General features: G+C 45.4%; 1 protein-coding gene across 1 annotated transcript in view; it reads right to left on the reverse strand.

The window, feature by feature from the left end:
* The window catches only part of TEAD1 (TEA domain transcription factor 1), a 259923-nt gene that overhangs the window by 26001 nt on the left and 208894 nt on the right, over positions 1-25028 (reverse strand). The window contains exons 10-11 of the mRNA XM_052652610.1: positions 24270-24394; positions 7500-7673 (exon numbers count right to left, since the gene is read on the reverse strand). Coding sequence (XP_052508570.1) covers positions 7500-7673; positions 24270-24394 — 299 coding nt within the window. The remainder of the gene's footprint in view (positions 1-7499; positions 7674-24269; positions 24395-25028) is intronic.

Consider the following 25028-nt stretch of genomic DNA (forward strand, 5'->3'; position numbering starts at 1 on the left):
CTGCACAACATCCCCCGCCTCCACCCGCCCCAAACTCCTTTCCACTCTCCCTCCACTGATTAAATTTTCAAGTATCAGCTCAAATGCCACATCTTCGTGAAGCCTTCCAGAAAGTTCTCAAGCAAAAAGAGTTCCTCCTCTACCTATGTTTTCACATTTCCACTACAGCCCCTACAGTGCTGTCCTTTAGCTGCTGTGTGTCTGCCATCCCACACCAGACCCCAAAGCCTGCCTCTTACTCATGTCTGCTCCCTCAGCTTTCTAGGAGCAAAGTAGAGATCCATGAGTATTTGCCGAATGACTCACCGGTGATGTGTATATTCAACGCTAAAGCAAAGGATTAAACTATTTCTATAAGAACCCAAATTCCCGAGAGAGCCTGGAAAGCTTTTGTGTGAATCCCTTGAGGTCTCCCTCCACCGGCTTTCAGTAAACTCCTTGAGAAAGATTAGTCAACAAACTGTCTAGGCTGACAGAGCTGGCCCAGCGGCAGTTATAGGACCCCATGTACAGCAATTCCTCTAGGTGTATGGAATGAAATCACTCTTCATCTAACAAATTAAAGAAAATGAACTGTTGAGAATCTGCTATATACACTGCGCTGCTGCATAAACAAATGTTACCGGATAGGATCCTTGCTCCCTGGGGAATTTAGGTCATGGGGCTGGGAAAACAGGAAGGAAGCAATAAAAGGCTGCAGTCAATGCAGCAAGTGCTAACAAGCTCCAGATACCGTTCTCATGAAATCAAACCAAATTGGGTTGGATGTGCAAGGTTACTAACTACCATTCCCCCTCATCCCTCTGCATGAAACCTCAGAACCTGCTAGCCAGAGATGATTTTTCAAAAAACACCAGACCCTGGTGAAGACAGTAAGAGAGTCACAGTCTACCAAAGATCATCTATTACATATTAGTCCCAGAAGTACCTCTGAATATGGTGGTGTTTCTTGTTAATCTTCCTCCCACTACATCATTCCATCATTTCCTATTGTTCATATAATTTCAGAGTTTAACACCATTGTGAGATGAGATAGAAGTAGAATGAAATGAAAATCTTGAACTGAAAGGCCCTTTTCTTACTGATAACAGTTTAAAACATGTGGGAAGCATATTATTCCATTTTGCTAACATCCTTTTCCATGAATAGCAACAGACATTTGGTCGCAAATGATAGACTTGGGTCTACAATTCTAGCCTAAATCACGCACAATCCAATTAGAAACAGGCTGAAACTCCAGAGGGGGTCTATTTGGCCAGTGTACATGTGCACCCGATTTCTTATCCCTAAATAAAGCCCAGTTGTTTTATTTATAGTGCCTGTCATTTTGTCCAGCAAATGTGATTTTGTTCCTACCAAGATAAAAGCATCTTCTAAAGGCTGCCTTCTTTCCAGATAACTCCTTTCCATTTCTGTTTTATAATATCTTCTCACATCTACTCTGGCTAGTAAAACTAGTCTTGCTTTTTCTTCCTCCAAAAAAGTAGGTTAAGAAAGTTGAATGACTATGAATATGCTGTTAATTGTTTATACCGGATGATAATTCCAAGAATTTAATAAAGTAAAACATAAATAGCCATAGGGTAACTTGGAGTATATCCTGATTTCTAACATGCCACTAATTGATTTGACAGAAAAAAAGAAGCATTGTAATTAAATGTATATTAAGAATGTTTCTTTTAATAACAGGATACAGATCCATACAATCTCATTTTTCACATTATCTTCTTCTTTATTATTCCACATAAAGTTTGAGAGTAAGCCTTCATTATCCTAATGATTCTTCTGAATAGTTGTTGACTGTAAGGTTTATAAGTAACATGTTAGTAATGTGTGGCTTTCTTAACCAGTGTCGCCAAGCTTGACACTTTTGAGCACTGTTAAGACAGAGCAGAATTTTGAGGGCCCTCCAAAAATATTACTTTCACTGCATTTTTTATTCCCTTAAGTAAACTACTACTACTTAAGTAAACTATTCTACTTAAGAAGGCTGAGCATTGAAGAACTGATGCTTTGAACTGAGGTGTTGGAGAAGACTCTTGAGAGTCCCTTGGACTGTAAGGAGATTAGACCAGTCCATCCTAAAGGAGATCAATCCTGAATATTCATTGGGAGGACTGATGCTAAAGCTGAAGCTCCAATAGTTTGGCCACCTGATGTGAAAAGCTGACTCACTGGAAAAGACCCTGATGCTGGGAAAGACTGGAGGCAAGGGGAGAAGGACATGACAGAGGACGAGATGGCTGAATGGCATCACTGACTCAATGGACAGGAGTGTGAGCGAACTCTGGGAGACCGCGAAGGACAGGGAGCCTGGAGTGCTGCAGTCCACGGGCTCACAAGAGTTGGACATGACTGAGCGACTGAACAACAGCAGCAAAACTACTACACGGGCTGGAATCAAGCTTCTTTTGAAAGTGAGCTGGGAGTTATACTTGGGTTTCTGTCTTTTAGGATGCATGACTGAATCACACCCACCTCCTCCAGCTTTCGGGACTCTCTGATCAATTCCAAAGCAGCTAACATTTTATCTTAAATTAGCTGCCTTGTCTGCCATTATCACTGGCAACCCATCTGCAAGGATCTCAATTCTGAAACAAAGCACAGCTCTGTCCATTTGTGGGTGGACATCTTCCTTTCTTAGAGCCCACAAAGCATCTGATCGTTATTTTAAAAGGAAAATAAGAAGTATGGTTTTCTGCCAGTGCAAAATGTTGGCCTCACTAACCACAAATCTGGTTCCATACTCCTCCTCACTCATAATAACAATTTCAATGCTGCATCAAACTATATTTTTTCTGAGACACTTTAATTGGGGATTCAAATTTAAGCTATTAGTTTTTAGTTTAGTGTTAGTTGCTCAGTTGTGTCCAACTCTTTTCAATCCCGTGGACTGTAGCCTGCCAGACTCATCTGTCCACGGGATTTCCCAGGCAAGAATACTGGAGTGGGTTGCCATTTCCTTCTCCAGGGGATCTTAGTACAGTAGTATATACTACTAGTGCAAATAATTCAACTAAAGTGACAAGGAGGCGGTGAGATGCTTTCTCACAGATTATTCATGACAACATATCCTCTTTACTGGGTGTATCATAATTTAACCTTCTTATTAGACATTGATAATAAGGCTTTCAGTGTGTGTGTGTGTGTGTGTGTGTGTGTGTGTGTGTGTGTGTGTGTGTGTGTGTGTATAGGTATATGTGAGTTTGTGTGTAAGAAACCAAGTTGCTTTTTGAAAGTAGTCAAGCAGTTAGTGAATATACCAGGCATAAGCCCACACTGGGTATTATTTACTCCCTGGGAGGTGCATGTGATAATTCCCACTTTACACATAAAGAAACTGAGTCATGGATAGGCAGAGTGACTTCTGCATCGTGACGCAGCTGATCAGTGCCGGATCTGCTGGACTCTGGAATCTGTGTCCTTTCCACTGCGTCTGTGCATGGAAGCCAAGGGCACCTGAAGTGAAGCAGCACCATTTCTTTGTGAAGATCTGTCATTAGGGGGCACTCAGGTGTCCGTTTACCTGGGCACCAACAGTCGCCTACTGTTTCCAAGAAGTCAGGTCGGATGCTACTGCGGCTCTGTCATTCGTGTGTGTTCTGGCATCTGAGTCCTGGGGAGGCCAGTCAGTTTTCTGCTCTGAAGCCAGTGGAAGGACCGCTGCACGGCAGAGAGTTGGGCCACAGCTCGGGCATCAAGTGCAGATCCTGCAGGTGGACTCAGTGTTCCACCCACAGCACACTCCTGAGCTGCTCCGGCCTGACTAAGCCCAGGCTGGACATGGAGCGATTTAACGTGTGGATAAACTAAGTCATCCTGCTGGTGATAACCTGGAGACTGCAGGTACTTTGAGAAAGAGGAAATAGGGAGAAGAAAGGAGATGTGTAGGTAGGACCTCTGTTGAGATGTACTGAATTTACACGAAAACGAAAATCGGTGAAGCAAACTGCTAATATGAAAGACATTTTAAAGAGAAGGTTAAGCCTACTTAAGAAACACCCACTGGAAATACCGACTAACATTCAAGCACAGAGAGTCAAAGTGTAATTCACACTTTCTAGGTCTTTAGAGGAAGCCAATGAGATTTCAAATTGCAGAAAAGTGTAAACCTAATTCAAACTGCCTTTTCTCACTTATTCTAACATAGTTAGGACTGAATTTCTTCATAAAGGTTAAATACTGCTAACAATTGTGCTGAAGGAGAGATGTCTTTCATCATACTCATAGGAGAGCTCAATTGTAATTCTAATTCTGCAAATCTTAATTTAATAAACTGGTATCTAATCTCGTAGAAATTGTTTCTAAATCTGCACATCTCATACCTGCCACTACACTCTAAACATTTGCAAACCTAGACCTCGTTATTTGGGAATTAGTGACTGAAGGACCCTGTCACTGAAAGCATGTATTAAAACCATCCTCTGTGTAAAATGGAAAATTTTACAAGCAAAAACAAAAACTTCCTAATATCAATAGTTTCCATTCCACTTTATAGTCAAACAACAAGCAAGTTATAAGAAGTCTTATTAACATTAAAAACCAACACTTTAATTTGACAGCACTGAAAATGCTTTATTTTTATCTTATCCTATGTTTTCTGATTAATTTTAATTCATTTGGGTATAACAGCCTCTTTTATATCTTTCACCATAGTGGCTCTCAAACTTTTTCATCTCGGGGACCGCTTTTCCACTCTTAAGATTTATTGAGGGTCTCAAAGAGCTTTTGTTTCTGTAGGTTATAGCTAGTGATATTTTCTATGTCGGAAATATAAACTGAGAAAGCTTTAAAATATTTAGTACCTGCTTTAAAAATAATATAAGGTTATTTCATATTAACACACATCTTTTTTAAACTGGACCTACCTATATTTTAAAACATAAAAATTAGTGAGAAAGGTGGCACTGACTTGCATTTTGCAATACTTAATGTATGGCTTAATGGAAACTACCCAGATTCTTATATCTGCTTCTAAATTCAATTTGTCATGATTTGTACTTCAACTTTTGGTTGAAATACATGAAGAAAATCCAGCCTCACATAAACACATGGCTGGGAAAGGTAAGACTATTTTAATGGGCTCTTCAGATAATTGGCCATTTTTCTTTGACACTAAATCAAAACTTGATAAGCAATAGTTTCTAAAGGTTAGCTGCAGTGTGGAGTCTGAAGCCCTCAATGAACTTTTCATACTGTTACATTAAAACCCATTAGTTTATCTTGTACAGTATTAAAAAAAAAATCACATTTTTTAATATGACTACGGGTTCCCATCAGAAAAGTCCTAAATGTTGGGAAGCCGTCAAGTTCACCAGAGTGGATACAAATTTTCCAAAATTCTTATTTTTATTTGAAAGTTCAAATTTTATCTTTGACAACAAATATCAGTGGTTTTCCTTGATGGAGCAGGCAGGTTTGTTGCATCCATTTTAGTGTGTTCTCGGTCTAGGATGTAAAACTTTCACAAACGACACTCTTGGTTTGACTAATTCATTTTTTTAATTTAAACTGTGCATGCAACCCAGTCTGATTGATCCCAGGCTTCAGCAGTTTTACCCTATAACACTGGAACCATCAGTATGCATATCAGCAGAATTCAAAAAGAAAATAACATCTCAGTGTCATAATAAAAGTAGTTTTGATCTTGTCGGCCCATTGAAAGGCTACTGAGGAACCCCCTACGGGTCTGCAGGCCACACGTTGAAAACTGTAGTGTTACCATATAACTGGCCCCCAACCACCATTCAAGTCATTGGGTGGCAGTCAAGGAAGTGACTGTTACTGCTTTTTCAGAGTGTCCATATGTATTACCAATCCTGAGAACATTAATTTAAGTAGAAGGTTATTTCCACAATCCAAATTCAATACGGAAGCATGACAAATGAAATCCAGTTACCACTCAAGGATTAAAAAAACAAAACAAATTAAATTGAATATGTAAATTTCCTCCCAAGGAATTTCAAACATGAATTTTTCCCTAGTCTGTTTGTTCTGCCATTTGTGGAGTTTTTTGATTGTGTGCCAGGCACTTGCTTAGCTTTGGAGATATGAAAAATGACAGGCAGACCCTGTGAGCAGGGTCCTGGGGGCACAAAGAAGCCAGTAAACAGAGCAGAGGCGCTTTTCAAACGGATCTGATTTCAAGCTCCAGGTGCCCACCTGTCCTTTGTAATCTCTGCGTCTCTATTTTCTTAGCTGGATACGAGGCAAATTCCACTTAACCCTGGGAGGACTGGAGGAAAAGCACGTGATGCATGAACGCAGCGCACAGCCCACAGCAGGCATTCAATCAGTGTAGCCACACAATGAGTAAGGAGCCTGGAGTCCAGAAAGGAGTGGGACACACATCCCAGTTAATTGTGACACAGCCTGGGAACTGAGGCAGTACACAACGTGACAGGACTAAAAGAAAAATTAGTCGATTATTTATTTAAGGAAGGTGTGATAATAAAGAAGCCACCATCTCAAAAGGGGGGAAAGGAGGAAAACTGTACAAAGTCCATCCAGACACACGAAGGCCAGCTGAGGATGGACAGGAAGAAAAACACCTGGAACCAGCTCCTGCAGGGCCTTTAAGGCCACGCTGAGAAGCGTGAACATGTGAAGCCATTTTCTTTTTATTTTCGTCAAGAGTGAGGAGTTATAAACGCTCAAGGCCAGCAAGTTCTCTGGTCTAAGCCCCGAGGACACATCCCTGAGCCCACAGCAGTCCTCTGGCTCAAGCCTGACCAGTGGAGATGGGACAGCAGAGATCTCCTTGGAGGCTAGGGGACAGTCCCAGCAGGTGGAGGAACGTGCCCGTGGTGTCTGAAAGCACAAACGGGGCACGCGATAGGCAGAGCCATTTCACATTCTCTCTGACCCTCGAAGTCTTGCAGCATGTCTTTATCTTTGCCCAAGCCCCTTCTCTGCCTCGGGTCCTAGGCTCCCATGGAATTTATAGGGCACTTTGCTTACTGGGCTCCTCTGGTGGCTCAGACAATAAAGAGGCTGTCTGTAATGTGGGAAACCCAGCTTGGATCCCCGGGTCAGGAAGATTCCCCTGGAGAAGGAAATGGCAACCACTCCAGTACTCTTGCCTGGGAAATCTCACGGACGGAGGAGTCTGGCAGACTACAGTTCATGGGGTGGCAGAGAGTTGGACACAACTGAATGACTTCACTTTGCTTACTGGAGTGAGAACCAACAGAGAGTCTAGTGCCCTGCGTCTGCCATCGTGACTCCAGCCATCTGCGAGGTTTCTTGTCATTGCACAACTGAGTTCTTAAGCCCAAGGGGCCACCTGTCTGTCTCAGCAGGGACGGCAATGTCGCCTGGGTCCTCATGTGGCTGTGCCGCGCGGCCTGCGTGAGGACGCCCACAGCGCTAGTGTGCGATCCCCTGGCGACAGTGCAGATCAGTCAATGGGAACCCACAACCACTGCAGCTCTGCCCTCGGGTGTAGGACGCGACCATTCAGACAAAAGTGACTGAAGTAACAGCAAGGTCTTACTCACCCAGAATTTTACGAGGAAGAAGGCATTTTGAGGGCCCTTTCCAAACAGTTCCTTTAAGCCACCTTTCTTTTCAGGAAATTTGTCATAAATCTGACGAATGTCCACTGATTCGAGCAATGGGTCACTGTAAGAATGGTTGGCGTGCCCGATGTGCACGAAGAGGTGTTTGTTGTACTGCAAGAAACCAACAGAAACATTCCCATTACAAACCCTTTGGTCAAGCCGGGACACAACCAGCTCGAGCTGCATAAAGAGTGGTGGTCTTGAAATCCTGGAGTTCCGCCTCGAACAGCCTCAGGTCTGTGCCTTTGAAAAGATGATGATATTAAGAAAAGTCATGGGACGTCCCTGGTGGTCCAGTGGTTAAGACTTCACCTTCCGATGCGAGTGGTGCAGGTTCAATCCCTGGCCAGGGAGCTAGGATCCTATATGCCTTGCGGCCAGAAAACCAAAACATAAAACAGAAACAATATTCTAACAAATTCAATAAAGACTTTAAAAATGGTCCCCATCAAAGAAAATATTAAAAAAAAAAAAAAAAGGTCATTACAGCTCAGGGTTAAAACAATCATTGTCTATTATTGACAAGGGCATATATTCTTCCCAAATGCCTAAAAAAGTCTTTTTGTAGATACAGTAGGAAATGACTTCTGACCCAATTACCAAACCTAGAAACAATGCCATTACTCAGTTTCACCTGATCAACTGAAAATGACAGTGACTGTTATTTACAGTGAAAGCCCAATAAGAAGTATGGGTGGTTCAGCTGATGCCATCACCCAGAAAGCACTTGTCGCTCCAGTTCCCTTAGCAACAGTAAGAAAGCAGTACTCGGAGCAACAGTACCCACTTACTTCTTCCAGCAGGAATAAGCGAGCTGTGTCTTTCTCATGTGTCCCTTTAGTGACCAGTCTGGCACTTCTGCATAAGGGCTGGTCAGTATGTGGATGTCAGCGCAAAGCTACAGTCATGGGTATAGGTCATGGGTATAGGACTCATGGTGCAAGGCTATACGGGATCAATAAAGAAAGAACACCAGGTGCTCATCCACAAAAAGTAAAAGAAGCAACTCAAAACCCTCTCAGGTCATTTAACTACTGAATGAAAACCTTTTCTTCTCCTTGCTCTTCTCCATAAGACAGGGTTAACTGGACCACAAAGGAGTGTGGCAAACAACTGGCTCTCAACCAGGCTATAGCAGAATCACCAAGGAACATTTAAAAATCATCAAAGCCAGGGTCCCACCCAGGCTAAACTGGCATCTCTGAGAATGAGGCCAGGCATCATTTATTCTTAATACTCCCTTGATGAATTTCAATACACAGCCAAGTTTGAGAACTACTGGCCTAGACCCTATACTCCAGATCCCCCGTGCCTGCCTCTTCTACTGAATAGGCAGTAAAACCAGCCTAATCTAACACCAAAATATATGGCGTGCAGAGGTTCCTGGGAGCTCAGAACATAATGGGGTTCATAAGAGAAACCCATGTCACCAACAGTCTGCACTTTGAGTTTACACTGGCATTTCTCCAACTAGAGTCCTTCCGAGTACTGACCTCATCAGTTCAGTACAAGTACAGTTCAGTCGGTCAGTTGTGTCCAACTCTTGGCAACCCCATGGTCTGCAGCATGCCAGACTTCCCAGTAAATTACCATCTCCGGGAGCTTGCTCAAACTCAAGTCCATCGAGTCAGTGATGCCATCCAACCATCTCATCCTCTGTCATTCCCTTCTCCTTTTGCCTTCAATCTTTCCCAGCATCAGGGTCTTTTCTAAAGAGTCAGTTCTTCAAATCAAGTGGCCAAAGTATTGAAGCTTCAGCATCAGTCCTTCCAATGAATATTCAGGATTAATTTGCTTTAGGATGGACTGGTTAGATCTCCTTGCAATCCAAGGGACTCTCAAGAGTCTCCTCCAACACCACAGTTCACAGTTCAAAAGCATCAATTCTTCAGCACTCAGTTTTCTTTATAGTCCAACTCTCACATCCATACATGACCCCTGGAAAAACCATAGCTTTGACTATACAGACCTTTGTCGGCAAAGTAATGTCTCTACTTTTTAATATGCTGTCTAGGTTGGTCATAGCTTTTCTTCCAAAGAGCAAGTGTCTTTTAATTTCACAGCTGCAGTCACCATCTACAGTGATTTTGGAGCCCAAGAAAATAGTCTGTCACTGTTTCCATTGTTTCTCCATCTATTTCCCATGAAGTGATGGGACCGGATGCCATGATCTTGGTTTTTGAATGTTGAGTTTTAAGCCAGCCTTTCTCACTCTCTTCTTTCACTTTCATAAAGAGGCTCTTTAGTTCTTTTTCACTTTCTGCCATAAGGGTGGTACCATCTGCGTATCTGAAGTTATTGATATTTCTCCTGGCAATTTTGATTCCACTTGTGCTTCATCCAGCCCAGCATTTTGCATGATGTACTCTGCATATAAGTTAAATAAGCAGAGTGACAATATAGAGCCTTGACGTACTCCTTTCACGATTTGGAACTAGTTTGTTGTTCCACGTCCAGTTCTGTTGCTTCTTGACCTGCATACAGATTTCTCAGAAGGCAGGTGAGGTGGTCTGGTATTCCCATCTCTTTAAGAATTTTCCACAGTTTATTGTGATCCACACAGTCAAAGGTTTTGGCATAATCAATAAAGCAGAGGTAAATGTTTTTCTGGAATTCTCTTGCTTTTTCCATGATCCAGCAGATGTTGGCAATTTGATCTCTGGTTCCTCTGCCTTTTCTAAATTCAGCTTGAACATCTGGAAGTTCACAGTTCACATACTGTTGAAGCCTGGCTTGGAGAATTTTTAGCATTACTTTGCTAGTATGTGAGATGAGTACAATCATGTGGTAGTTTGAGCATTCTTTGGCATTGCCTTTCTTTGGGATTGGAATGAAAACTGACCTTTCTCAGTCCTGTGGCCACTGCTGAGTTTTCCAAATTTGCTGGCATAGAGTGCAGCACTTTCACAGCATCATCTTTCAGGATTTGAAACAGCTTAGCTGGAATTCCATCACCTCCACTAGCTTTGTTCATAGTGATGCTTCCTAAGGCCCACTTGACTTTGCATTCCAGGATGTCTGGCTCTAGGTGAGTGATCACACCATTGTGTTTATCTGGGTCATGAAGATCTCTTTTGCATGGTTCTTCTGTGTATTCTTGCCATTTCTTTTTAATATCTTCTGCTTCTGTTTGGTCCATACCATTTCTGTCCTTTATTATGCCCATCTTTGCATGAAATGTTCCCTTGGTATCTTAATTTTCTTGAAAAGATCTCTAGTCTTTCCCATTCTATTGTTTTCCTCTATTTCTTTGTACTGATCACTGAGGAAGGCTTTCTTATTCCCATAGGGAATATTCTTATATTCTCATAGGGAATGAGAAGTCCCAAATAAAAGAAGGCTGCTCCAAGCTTCTTTTGTACAAAAGAAGTGTACACACTGTACAAGCAGTCTGTGTGCTGGCTAACAGACGAGTTTGGGCTCAGTCTGCTCCAGCCCAAAAGATTGTGTTATTACCAATCAGCCATGACATTGGGTAAGTCTCCCCAGCCTCAACTGGAGCACCTCCATTCAACAAAGAGTAGACACTCAGTAAATGTTAGCTACTATTATTTCTCATAAAATCTCTCTGCTTTGAGGTTCACAGTGAATATAACAGGTTAAAAGCACTATGGTAAAGAAACACTGTTCAACTTTCTATAGCCTAAAGTTTTCCAAACTTGTTTGGTCACAAAACCGTATAAATGTATCCTGCAGAAGTGCTGGTTCACACCCATGCCCTGCCACCCACACGGTGGATCTCTAGCCACAGTACCGAAGAGCAGGAGGGCCAATACCCCCTCCAATGCCAGCTGTCCCCAGCCACTGCACGTACAGGGAGTGTGGCCAGGACCTAGCGCCTTCTGAACAACATCAGAGAGTCACCTTTACCAAGGCTTCCCAAACCCTAAAAGGTGTCAGGTGACATGAAAAGGAAGAACTTAGAGCTCTGACAAGGACCGCCCCCCACCTCTATCCCAGCTGGATTTCAGGATGGACTGAGTCCTGGACACAGACATGCAGGAATAGAGTATGCTGTGCTTGAGGGGAACTTTTGAAACAAAGTAGGAGCCCCCATCATGTTAGGGAGGTATGGTTATGGGGGAGGTGAAGTGCCTCTTTCTGATCTTTAAAATTTTTTCTCAAATGTTATCACATCATCTTTTCAATTACAAGCAAACCAAAGCCCACAGAAACATCTGGGGCACCGATGCCGCGGCACTTCCAGTCTCATTTAGAGGGTATAAGCAGAGTAAACAACACAGGAGAGGCAGGGGACACAGACTGGCGCAAGGTCCCGAGATGAGGAGGGGATGTCTTGTGTCTGCCCCTCCGCTGGCCCTCTAGTTACTCACCAGTACAGGAGCAGAGGCAAAGGCATTGTTCCTCCAGTATCCAAACTGGCTGGCTGGCTGTCTATCACCCACCTCTGACTGCAGCAAGTTCTGAGCCCTGCTGGACTCTGAGAGGCACCGCTTCTGCCACTTGCTGTGGTGTCTATAGGCACTGAGTTTATAGGAAAGAATGGGATACAGACAGAGCCTTGGGGACATCTATGAATAGAATCTGAGTCTCTGCTAAGCACACCTCACTCCCTACTCTTCCACCTCGCCAGCCTCCATGGGCCAGGGCAGAGCTGGGGTGAAGTTACGACTCTTAGAACACAGGGGCCACAGCCTGGACCTCCAGGGGTCAGAGATCAGGAAAGTGAATGGAGGGTAAAATTCACCATTCTTCAGTGGGCCCACTCCAGTATTCTTGCCTGGAAAATTTCATGGCAGGCTATAGTCTACGAGGTCACAAAGTCGGCCACGACTGAGCAACTGAGTATATCACTTAGTATATCACGGAAGTATATCTAAAATCAACATGCTGAGTGCAAGAGCACTCTAGAACCAGCTAAGAACCTGAAGTCTCAGTTTTCTCCTGTGTACAATGGGGATCTATGACTGCCATATTGAACAGGTTGGAAGATTAAAGGAAATGATGCACAGAGGGGGTTCTGGCATACAAGAAGCGTTCAATAAATCGTAGCTGCTAAGACTACTGTTGTGGCGGTTTATTATGTGAGATTAACTAGATCCTGGGGTAGAAGCAAAAGCACTTTCCTGCCTTAGCTATCCCTCCTGCCTAGCAAAGAAAAAAATAAACACAAATAAGCCAAGAGCTGGGAGCAAGTTGTGGAGCTGCATGACTGTTCAGATCCTTGATTACGGCCCACTCAAACCAGCGGCTGGAGTGCGGGCCTCTTACCTATGTCTGCAGGAAGAAAGGGAGCTGTGTCTGTTCAGTGTTTGTACAATGTGCTTTCGATAAATGTGACCTCGGATAATCCTTGCCTCACAACGGTACTGTAGGTGGGTTTAAAGTCATTTTCACAGATGAGGAAATAGAAGCTCAGAGATGAACAGATTTGCCTGAAGCCACACGTCCAGGAATAGTCCTGAGGTTAAGAAGAAAACCTGGATCCACCCACGCCACAGCCCATGCATTTGCTGCGCCATCAACCGCACTGTCCCCAGGAGAATATATAAACGCCTAGATCCTTCTAACTCAGAGCTACCTTTTCTGAAAGTTGATTTCAGAAAAAAAGAAAAGAAGCTGAACAGCGTTTTCCAGGTTCTGAGAAGTGAAACTGCAATTTGGGACACACAAAGTGACTCACAGATGCATCATAGGGCTTTCAAAGGTTTCTGTTCTGAGGAAGTTACCTTTGTGCCCAAGTCGCTGAAATGAACTGAGAACGGGCAGGCTGTCTTTGCCAAAGGAGATCGGGCACTGCCTCTCGCAAGGCTGGTGACTCGAAACCAAACCCTGACTGCTGGCATTTGAGTGGCTTTACTCGTGCCAAGAGGCGACTTTGCTTCTAAGAATACAAAGGACTAAAGAAGGCGCCCTGGAGGCCACAGCAGGGGAACAAACAGACATCCCTCTCTCCTTAATTCAACCTGGCCCGGTGAGGAATCCCTTTGCCCTCACATCTAGAAGAATGAAAAGAAGACATCTGATATGTTTGTGTTCAAATCTTAACAAAATTAAAACCCTAAAAACTATCTGGGGAGGCCTTACCTCCCATCCTGCCAGATCTCCTTCTAAGGGAAAAAGGTTAGGGTGCTCTCCCTTCCCAAATAAATCCTGTTTTCTTTCCAGCAGTGATGGTTTCCCCAAAACTAACAATGGAACACAAAACCAAAAAAGAGCAGTTCTATACTATGTGGCAGAAAACAAATATTTATACAAACAACAACCAACAATCCCAAGTGTGTCGGGGAATGTACAAGCAGAAACAGGACAAGTGTCAATGAATTACATCTATCAAAGTCTAAGACTACATTTCCTTGACATCCAAAGGAGAGGTTAACAATGGCTTGTTCAATTATAAGAAAGTCTCCCTTGTGCAGCAGACATGCTGATTATCAACATATCAATACAGCAACAGAAAAGGTACTCACTCTGCATATTTCTTTCTGGATTTCACACCTAAAAGGTGTGTGACCTCACACACCTAAGGTCCATTATGTACCAGGCACTGTGCCGGGCACAGGGAATCCATGAACTAATAGTACAAACAGCGTGTCTCCTCAAAGAACCTGTATGGAGCCAGTTTTTTGCCTCTGCAGTCAGAACCATTGGGCATCCATTAAATATATGTTCTCAAAGATTTCTAGAGATGCCTGGGATAAGGACAGTCAACATTCCTTTTCCTGTACATCAAATGACTTTTGTCAGCACTCACCTGCTTTTTTTATATGGATGTCCATATTCTCCAGCACTAAACATATAGTGTTATTCATTAACAAGAACATACGTGGAATTTACCTTGAAAATGTGAACAAAGGTTCATAAGCTTAAGATGAAAACCAAGTTAACCATCACATGTAAGAACAGAACACACTCTCAGATCTGTCAGGTTTTAGAAAACTGTCCTTCCTCACAACTATTCTCAGATAGCAACAGGAGGATATGCTCTTATGAAATGAGGGAGCCGAACAGAAAAAAGGGAGATGAAGCGGTAGCACAGAAGCGGTAACATGCTGGACCACAGCTGGGCTTCTGACCTGGACAACAGCCAGCCCAGGAGGGACAAGGACCTGGAAGCAGGAGGGCTCCTAAAGGGGCTAGAGAGGGAGTCCCTGACTTAGCTGACCATCTGGAGAAGACTTTGAGAATTCTATTAGACACATGGGGCATGAATCTGTGTAGGTATATACAAACTGAACAAACAAAGGCAATGACAAACCTTAGGAAAAACAAGTTTTAGAATCAAGAAAATGACTTTCATAATAAAAATACTAAGTGTGAAACCTAAAATTGTGAAATAACCATACTGGAGGGGTGGGGATGGAGATGAGAGGGGTCATGTGCTAAATTCAGAGTTAAGTCCTGGTCTTCCACAGTAAGAAGTCAACAGATGAGGTCTCAGATCGTGGACCGAGATAGGTAGTGTAAGTACGTTGCTTAGAAATACGGAGCGAATATACAAAGCAAGGGCTGAAAGGTTGCAGGCAGCTGTCCTGAGGAGGACTGGGAGGAGGGGGAGTGGGAGACGGAGCAGGGCGGGCAGGGCACAGCTGCTTTTCCTTACAGGCCATGCCTGGGGTTTCATCGGGCTTACACATGAAGCACATCTATTACTTTATTAAATTAAATAAGCAGCCAATCCAAAGCTATCTCGAACCATCATGGAGTTTCGTGAGGAAAGAACTATAAAGGGAAACAAAAACACACAGAGTCGTGCTCCAGGATGTTTATTCTAGTTGGCCGCAAGTTCCCTGGACCCAAAATGAGGGTGAGATCAGAGCCTTCCTCCGGCTCAAGACACTCGGGATGCCTGAGCAGGACCTTGGACCCTTGTCTGCCTGCAGGGTTCACCTGACATCGCACCGGGGCAAATCCCACTGGGCAGAGACGACCCCAGCTCAGCTGCCCCCGCCACAAATCCAATACACAGATTCCTATTTCAACTTGGAGAAGAGTTCATTTTCTTTTTAGATTGCTATAATCCCTCCAGTTATTCTTCACAGCTGTTGCAAACAGTGACAAAGGTAACTGTAATCCTAAAATCTCCAGAGTGACTTGCAAAGGGTTATTTAGCTACCCTGGGGGATTAACAAAGGGTGCTCTCCCCTCTCCTCCAAGGTGGTTCTAAGAGGTCACTTTCCTTCCTGATCTCTGCTTCTTCTTCTCTCTGCTGCTTAGGGAAGTTGCCGGGGGCAGGGGGGCAGAGGGCCAAACACTGGACTCAAGCACCAGAGTCAGACGGGGTCTGGGTCTGAATCCTGGCGCCGGCCTTGTTTCCTAGCTGAGTCATCTGGGAGGGGTGCTTCCAGCCCTCTCCACATCCGTAATCCAGGGATAATAATAGTATCTACCTCGAAGGAGTGTCATGAGGCTTGAAGGAGATCACACATGGAAAATCCACAGCGCTGTACCAAGCATGCAATTCTTCATCATCATTATTATTGTTGATATTATTATTTCCCCCAATAGTCATGATGTGTCTGTACTCTGGGTGAGATTACTTGAAATTATGCCTGTTCCTCTGACTGTTTTAGGTCCTGTACTGTAAGGTGGCTGGGGTGCAGGTGACATGCACACAAGGCCTAGAGGGATCTGGCCCCTGAACTTCTCCCAGTGAAGAATGCAAAGTCTGTCCTGGCAAGTCGGGCTGGGGCAGCCTGGGAGGTTGCCCATTACTGCAGATGAGACAAACCAGAACAGACAACTCCCAGAATGGCCGCTAGGGTTTAATTTTCTTTTCTTTCTTTCTTTTTTCCCCCAAAGAGCTGCTAATACATTCTAATCCAGAGCGCTCTGATGAGGCAGTTCACTTTTTTGTGCAAAAGGAAAGGGAAAGCCCTAAGAATCTGCTGGCCCTTGGCATCTGAGAGGCTCCCATGGACACGCCCCAGCGCTGCACTACACAGTCTGACCTGAAGATGGCGGTGTTTCCCTAAACTTGTTCCAAAAATGCCAAGTATTTGAAGAACGCTGTAAAACCTTAAAAAATGACTGCTGTCAAATAATACCAGGAGAAAAATTATAATCCACTTAGGAATTTAAAGAAACCAAGACAAATAACTCACGTCAAGGGATGCTAATGTACAAATTGAAACAGGACAAGGACAAATCACCTCCGTTTGCTTCCTGTTATGTTCCTGCCTGGACAGTCTGCTCAGACACTCCCGAAAGCAGCCTGGGCAAACTGCGATGGCCTCCGGGCCCTACAGGGGCAGGGAGTGGCTACAAGACCAAGCCAAGGGAAGTGACCTGCACCTCTGGCACCTGTTGGGGTAGGAGGGCTGGGGCGCTTGCTCATGGTCCACCAGGCTCTCTCCTCAGCTACTACTCAGAGGCACCAGCCCTGCCCTGGCTACTTGGCCCCGAGGTAGCTGGTCACTCTTCCCTGTGCTCTTCCCAGAAAGAAACATCACTGGAAACAAGAAACAAGGAACAAATAAGTCCTTCCTTCCTGGATCTCATCCCCACCTCCCCATTCCAGCACCATCTCCATAGAGTGGCCGCTGTTTTCTTAGAAGGGAGTCTTCCACACACAAGTGCAGCTGTGAAAGCCGACTGGCCGAGTGCAGGGACTGCAACCAGGAAGGCACGCGGGTGGGGTGCTGACCTGCCAAGGAAAGCAAATGGAGCCTGGCTGGGCCTCTGTGAAATGCCTATAAAACCCAGCTCTCCAGATGCTTTCAATTGCCTCATCCCCAAATGGTCATGAATAAAGAGGTGAGCGTCCAGAGAAGCTCAGACATGAACAGCAAACCACCCACCTTTGCTACGAGAGGGTGTGACTGGCATGGACAAGCTGATGGGAGAGCTTGCAGTCATGCAGGGCAGGGTGGGAAAGGCCACACTCACCACAGTGACCTGTCACTTCGAGCACCAGAGAACCCTCCTTCTCCTATGTCCTAGTGGAAGGCAACACTTGGTAAAACGTAGGAGAAAAAGCAGGGAGAAGCATAAACAGGACACAGCCAACCATCAGACCCACTGCACTCTTCCTCTGTAGACCGGGAAGGCCAGATGTGCTCTCAGGCCATTTATACAAAGCACGTGGTGCACACATTAAGAACACAGGTTGGAATCCAGGCTCTGCTATTTCTGAGCTGTGTGTGGCCTGAGGCAAGCTGCCTAACCTATCTGGGTCGGGTAGCCTCATCTGTACACAGAGATGACACCTGGCCTGCTTATCTCATGGGTCAATGGGAAGGTCAAATGAAACAGTAAACATGACGGTTCTGTGTGAGCCTTAGGGAGCTACACAGATGCTAGTATGCAGGTTAATTATTAATGAGATACACACACAAACCATGAACTAGGGGAGAGAAAGAGCCTCCTTTCTGAAGGACCAGAAACCAAATCTGCCCAAAGAGCTGTTTTCCATGAACACACAACCCTGCTCTGAGAGGCAGCAACTGCCTTAGCAAGCACTGAAGGGCTTGGAAGCTCCTCCAGAGAAAACCTGCCATCTTCCACTCTACCCAGGATATAGGAGAGGATCCTCCTGGCCCCAAATCTAGAATCTAATAAGTCTTGTTTCTGATCTCACCTCTCTGGTCAAATCCCCACACAAGCCAACCAACTGTTCTTTCTGCCACTGGCCTCACCAATGGTCCTATTTTCTGAGTTGCCCTGGTCACATTTCCCCAACAAAAGTCAGCATCTGTGAGATCTGATAAAGAAATTTAGTTAATCTGTGAAATTAGGCCTTTGAAAGAAGCAAGAAAAACATGAAATCATCCTTGGGCCCACATTTAACCAGCTGCCCGTATGGAAAAGAATCAGGTTATCGGCAGAATGTATTTGCAGAACCTGAGGGCAAGGCTCCCCCAGAGGAGAAAACTTGGGCCCCCTCAGGCTGTGAAGACTGCTGACTCACTCCCCATGTCCAGGAAGTCCCAGGCTTTTCTGCTGTTCCATTCATTTAGCATTAAAGATTAGGAAACAGGTCATTCCAGACGGCAAAGCTCCTCGCCTTCCGGTTGAGGACCTCCCATTGTCCACTGTTCAGGGATTCTCTCCTTCTGTCAAGTGTCCTTTCTTTTCTTTCTCCAAGCATCCTGATCACCTTCTTTTACTGGCATGCCAGGGTGAAGGGCCTTGCTGCATCCAGCCTGGGCTTGAGGAGCTCGAGGCTTTGAAGGGCAGCTGTTTTTGCATTTGAGTAATTTTTAATTTCTTAAAAAATACAGTGACATGGTTAAGAATACAAAGTGGAGCCAAACTTTGGCTCAGCCTCCTCCTGGTGGTGGAACTTGATAACGTACCTTGATGTTCCTGAGCTTCCATTTTGTTACTGAGAGACTGGACGTAAGAACAGTATCTGGGTCAAATGCTCAGCACGTGATGCTCACAACACAGGTCAGCAAGAGCTGAAGGTTACCCTGACAGCTGTAACTCAGGGAGGTTTTCCCTAAGTGAGCTGAGGGGTGCACTTCCTGCTCAGGTCTGTTCCTGCGACCACATCACAGAACTTTGTTTCTTCCCCAAGGCAGTGCTTCTTCAAAATCTAAAGAGAGCAATCTCCTATCCCACCCTCTCCATCTCAAAGCTTGCCCTTCTCTGGCTGTGTAACTCTACCTAACTGAACTCCTCGCACACTCTCTTCCGAGATCACGGGTGACATTAAACACATTGCCTTTGCCTGGAAGATGTAGCTGAGTTGCCAGGCAGCTGGAGGAACCTGCTCTGCCCCAGGGAGTGGGTAGAGGGAGCCCACTACCTTTTCCCTAGTGGCTCAGATGGTAAAGAATCCTCCAGCAACGCAGGAGACCCCAGGTTCAATCCCTAGGTCGGGAAGATTCCTAGAGAAGGAAATGGCAACCTAGTCCAGTATTCTTGCTTGGAGAATTCCATGGACAGAGGAGTCTGGTGGGCTACAGTCTGTGGGCTTGCAGAGAGTCGGAGATGACTGAGTGACTAAAACTTCAAACTTTCAAAACTAGGCTTTAGCAGGAAAACCAGTCCTCGTGCACACTCGAGATTCAGCTTACAGCTCTCGAAGGTTGGGTTTTCATCTCTCTGAAGCAGCAGCTCTTGAAGTCGGTCTCTAGGAACTGGGCCCTGATGACAGGTGAGGAGGCCCTTTTAAAAGAGCCCACCCTAGATGGAAGATCTCGCACTTAACACTGAAAGTCCTTTGATAAAGCAACACTGAAATCCTGTAGAAAGTGTGTCTTTAAGCATTACTAACCACTTCCACAACCTAGATAGCATATTCAAAAGCAGAGACATTACTTTGCCAACTAAGGTCCGTCTAGTCAAGGCTATGGTTTTTCCTGTGGTCATGTATGGATGTGAGAGTTGAACTGTGAAGAAGGCTGAGCACCGAAGAATTGATGCTTTTGAAGTGTGGTGTTGGAGAAGACTCTTGAGAGTCCCTTGGACTGCAAGGAGATCCAACCAGTCCATTCTGAAGGAGATCAGCCCTAGGATTTCTTTGGAAGGAATGATGCTAAAGCTGAAACTCCAGTACTTTGGCCACCTCATGCGAAGAGTTGACTCATTGGAAAAGACTCTGATGCTGGGAGGGATTGGGGCCAGGAGGAGAAGGGGATGACCCAGGATGAGATGGCTGGATGGCATCACGGACTCGATGGACGTGAGTCTGAGTGAACTCCGGGAGATGGTGATGGACAGGGAGGCCTGGCGTGCTGCGATTCATGGGGTCGCAAAGAGTCGGACACGACTAAGCGACTGAACTGAACTGAACCACTTCCAAAATAGTCTTTGTTTTTTTAGATCTTCCTTTCTTCACCCTCTGCTGTTTTTCTCTCAGGTTCTAGTGGAGCCAAAGGTAACAGAGGGCTGACTTGCTGGTTCTCCGCTAATATAAACAACCATTGACTCAGGGGCAATGTCTGGATTACAGGTGCTGCAGGCCAGCAGGGGGCGCTCCTCCCCTGGATGAGTCTTCCCTTGGCTTCTTGTAGATTCTGGCTGGCTACAGGTACTCATCAGATGCAAATGAACCCAACAACTTTTGGTTACTGGAATCAACACATCTAGCTCTGAATCCCATTTCCAGTGTCAGCTGTCGGTTGAGCACTGGGCAGTCTACATCGCAGGGCTGGGTAAGACAATGCATCGTGCAGGCTATCACCAGCACGACTACTGATAGGGGTGGGAGAGCTGTGAAGAATCTTTAGTGTTGGCAGTGGTGATACATGTGGTAAACTGAAGAGTGAATTTCCAGAATAGCTGGGACTTAGAGAGACAGCTAACTGAAACGGAAGAGAATTCACAACACTTTTTAAAGCATTCTGACAAGTCTTCTAAGCACCAGCTTCTCATATTATATAATATGTGCTTTATTTTGCAAACATAAGGTGCTGTTACAATGAACATGTAAAGGCCCTTGAGGTCCAAGGTCACACTGAAAAAATGTGTAGTGTGGGAATGGTTTCGTTGGTTCTGAAACTTTCAGAGCCGTCTAAAATAAATTCAGCTGGTACATTTATTTAAACAAACACAAATATGCTATCCTTAAAATTTAACATCAAACATTAAGCAAGTTAATTTGATAAGGAAGCCAACAAAGTGATCAATAGTTACGGGTCCTAAACAAATTTAACTTTGGATCCTGCAAATCTCTGTCTGTAATAGCTCAGGCTCACTGCAATCAAAGGGCTATGGGTAGTGCTGGCAAAGACCAAACAAATAAATTAATGAGTGTGGTACAGTGTGACTTTTTCCATCCATATTACAGCCCTAAGAGGTAGGGAATTCTAGTTCTTCCTATAGAAGAGGCTTGGAGAGGTTGCTGTCAATGGCTGTGGCCAGGCCTGAACCTTCTCTGTCCATATGGTCCCCCAGGAGGACACAGGCAAGGGATGCATACCTGAGGAGCAACAAAGCCAGGAGGAGGAGAACCTAGTTTGCTGGTCCAGGGTGACACCCTTTGTCCCAGCTACTCTGGAAATGCACTCTCTAGTTAACCACATTTATCATCGTCACCACTGAAGTCACGTGTTGGAGTTCTAGAGTTAAGCCTTTCATTCATCAGTAAAAGGTCTACTCTAGTGAAAACAGCCAGACTCTTAATTCTGAATGTACATGAAACACACATATCTGGGCACTACTCCAAGGGCTTGGTGGGTCCTGCCTTTCTAAACTATTCACTAGCTTTCACCTGCTTTATCTACACCAGAGTCATCACCTCTGGAATGCTCTTCTTCCTTACTCTTCCTGGCCCATAGGGATCCTCTACCTCTTTGCATAAGGGCTGGTTCCTCTGCACAGCCTGCCCAGTTTCCTGTCCACTCACAGCACTCCTAGCCATCACATTTCCCAGTGACCCTATGGGGGATGACTGCCTCACCCACCAGACGTCAGCCTCCACCAGGGCAGAGTTGCTGATGGGCTGGGCAGCACCAAAAGGCGCCTTCTTGGTACAGCACCCTGAACACATGGGTGCTCATAACTGTTTATAGGATGGACAAAAGGAACTTCTCAGCGATGCACAGTGGGGAGCCCAATTACCACTAACACCTAGAAGAAGAGGAAAATGGTCATTCTGGGCCCCAGTAGGTCCATAACTGAGAAGTACAGTTACCATGAGGGTGCTCCATAAGCTTCTTAAATTAAAAATAAAAATTTGTTTTGTGATAAAACATTATATTGAGTCTTTTAACAAGGATAACAACTAACATCTTGGGATCTGTGCTTCCTAGTGTCTTGGAGTTCTATTTCTAATAAGGAAATGTTTACAAGTAAACAGGTTTGCTCACCCAAGAGTACAGACTGGACACACAATTCAAGACCTTCACCACCGGTGGTGGTTCATAGTAGTGAAAGAGTATCCTGAAACAGAAGACCTGGGCGCTGGGTCCCCCTGTTATTGGCTAAATATTCTACATCTTTTAATGTGTCTTGGCTTCAGATTCTCCACCTGTAAAATGGGTAAAACAAAATCTACTCCACCAGCACTCGGAGGACAAAATGACACAACCAATGACAATGCGTTCTGTGAGCGACGAGGCATCACACAAGCATGAGTTACTCAGAGGAGAAGCATGAGCTGAGCCAAAGCCCAGCCTGCAGCCAAAGAAATGTCTACACTTCCTTGAAGGAGGAGGAAGCAAAGAGTCGCACACATCATCATCTTGGTGGTTTATTTCAATGCTCCCACAGACAAGGATTTAGGCACTCACCATCACCCTTCTGGTACAGCCACTCAGACACTTGTGCAGAGTGACCCAGGAGGCTGGTCTTCTCTTCCAGGCTGGTTTTCAATACGCTCCTTTTCCTTTGCCTGCCTTGATGGGCCCAATGACTACCTCTCTTTCTCCATTTTATCCTAATTTTGCTGCAGACTCTATTTTTCTACCAGCATTCACAATTCATAGGCAGAAATGCCAGGGGACCACATGTGGGTTCCTGAGTGTCCACTCTGGTGATGGCTGGTGGAAACCCCTCTATTCGTGGTGTCTTCCTGTCCTACCCTCAGAGGCTTCCCACTGAGCCAAAGCACAAACACCTCAGGGAGAGGTCACCTCCGGTGGTTCACATCCAAGTTGTTTACAACAGATGATGAACTCACTCGTGATGCTTTCTCCTGGTAACAGAATGACAGCAAGGCAGCAGACAGACAGCGGGGCCCCTGTGTGCTTTTGGGAGCCGCCAAGATCAGCCGGGTGGGGTGAGGTGGAGAATATGGAAAGGAGTTGGTAAAGATCCCGAAGACAAACCCATGATTCCTTCCATTTTTGCCTTGGGCTCACCCACACACAGATGCAATGCTCGTACTCACAGCCAAGGAGTGGGAGTGAAGGAAGGGGCTTGGGCTTGTCGGGTGGAAAGAAGGGAGGCTCACATGTGTAGGGGAAATGGTGGGCCCAGCTGAGAACAGTAGGACAGGAACTAGATGGGGTGGGGAGACGGGAAGGAGGAAAATGACAAACTGGGTCCAGATGCTAGCTTAGTGGATATTTAGGGTATTAAGATGCATCGCATTCTATGTCAGACTGCTAAAGTACTACCCTGTTACTTCTCCTTCAGAAGCTTAGAATTCGCCGTCTTGAGGAAACACAGCTTGGAAAAGAAGTATGAAAAATGGCTAAATAGGCTTGAGTTTAGGTTTGAGTTGTAAAGCCAAGAATTTGAATCTCTAATCCATCAGGTACTAACTGTGTGACTACAGAGAAGTTACTTAACCTCTCTGTTTTCTCATGTATTAAGACAGCACCTACCCTTATGGGGTTAAGAGTAAAATGTGATGGTATCTATTAATCGCCTTACACAATACCAGGTCAGGGCTCAAAAAATGTTGTTGTTTAGCCACTCAGTTGTATCCGACTCTTTGTGACCCGTGGACTACAGGACGCCAGGCTTCTCTGTCCTTCACTATCTCCCTGAGTTTGCTCAAACTCATGTCTATTGAATTGGTGATGCCATCCAACCATCTCATCCTCTGTCGTCCCCTCCTCCTGTCCTCATTCTTCCCTAGTGTCAGGGTCTTTAAATGCAAGAGGCTGTTAAAGTCTTACTCTTCTGCTCTAGTAATTCCTGGAGTTTGCAGTCCAGAGCATCCATAACCATTTAGCTCTAAAGTTTTACATATCTGTCAACAGAAATACCTTTTTACTTCATTGGAGGGCTGCTTGGCCCTCCTTACCCAGGCCTGCTTTCACGCAGGGTGTCTGATCGGTCAGGCCCAAAGGCAGGGTAAGGGGAGCAAAGCCCAGGTTCAAGGCACCCAACTCTGAGCACACTCACCGAGTCTGGGTCTCGCTGCTGTTCAAGGAAAGCTGAGAATTCCACCAGGCGAAGTTTGGTTGTGCCAATGGAGCGGCCCTGCCAGGCCGGGACCGAGGGAGCTGGGGCTGACGCAGGTTCAAACCCTGAAATACCGATCGATCGTTACCTTAAACCCAGCTCCTTGCCTCCCATCATCAGGTCTCAGGCCACCCCTGGGGCAGGGGCCTACAAAGTGGACCACCCAGGAGCACAGCTAACAGCTCTGTCCACCAGAGTCCAGGGCTGGAGGTAGGCCAGCAGAGGTGGGTTCTGGCAGAGGAGCCCAGAGGCATGGCCAACCGGAGAAGCACAATGCAGGTGGTTCTTCCTAAAGCTGGTACCAGCCCAGCTTGAGGGCTGGGGGTGAGGACACCTGACCTGGGGCAAAGGGGCCTCACTGGGGACCACGGCACGAAAGATGAAGTGTGGAAGTGGATGCTGGCAAAGCACTCCTGTGAGACAGGGATGAGGGCACTCCCTGTGTTCTTCCAGCTCCCTTCCTGAGCAAGACTGCAGTCACCAGCACTGTGGAAGATTCTTGCGGGATGCTCCGTGGTGCTGGAGCAGAGGGCAACGTGTGAATACATTTCAGTCTGGGAGCTTATAATGAAGAGTGTGTGTGTGTGTGTGCATGTGTGTGTGCGTGTGCGTGTTGGGAGGCAGGCAGCCTGGCTGGATGCATGTTTTCTAGCTGGGCTTTCATGTAAGCACTCCTTTAAAGAAAGGATACTCAGAATT

The sequence above is a fragment of the Budorcas taxicolor genome, chromosome 15 (assembly GCF_023091745.1).
Source record: "Budorcas taxicolor isolate Tak-1 chromosome 15, Takin1.1, whole genome shotgun sequence".
NCBI classification, from domain to species: domain Eukaryota; kingdom Metazoa; phylum Chordata; class Mammalia; order Artiodactyla; family Bovidae; genus Budorcas; species Budorcas taxicolor.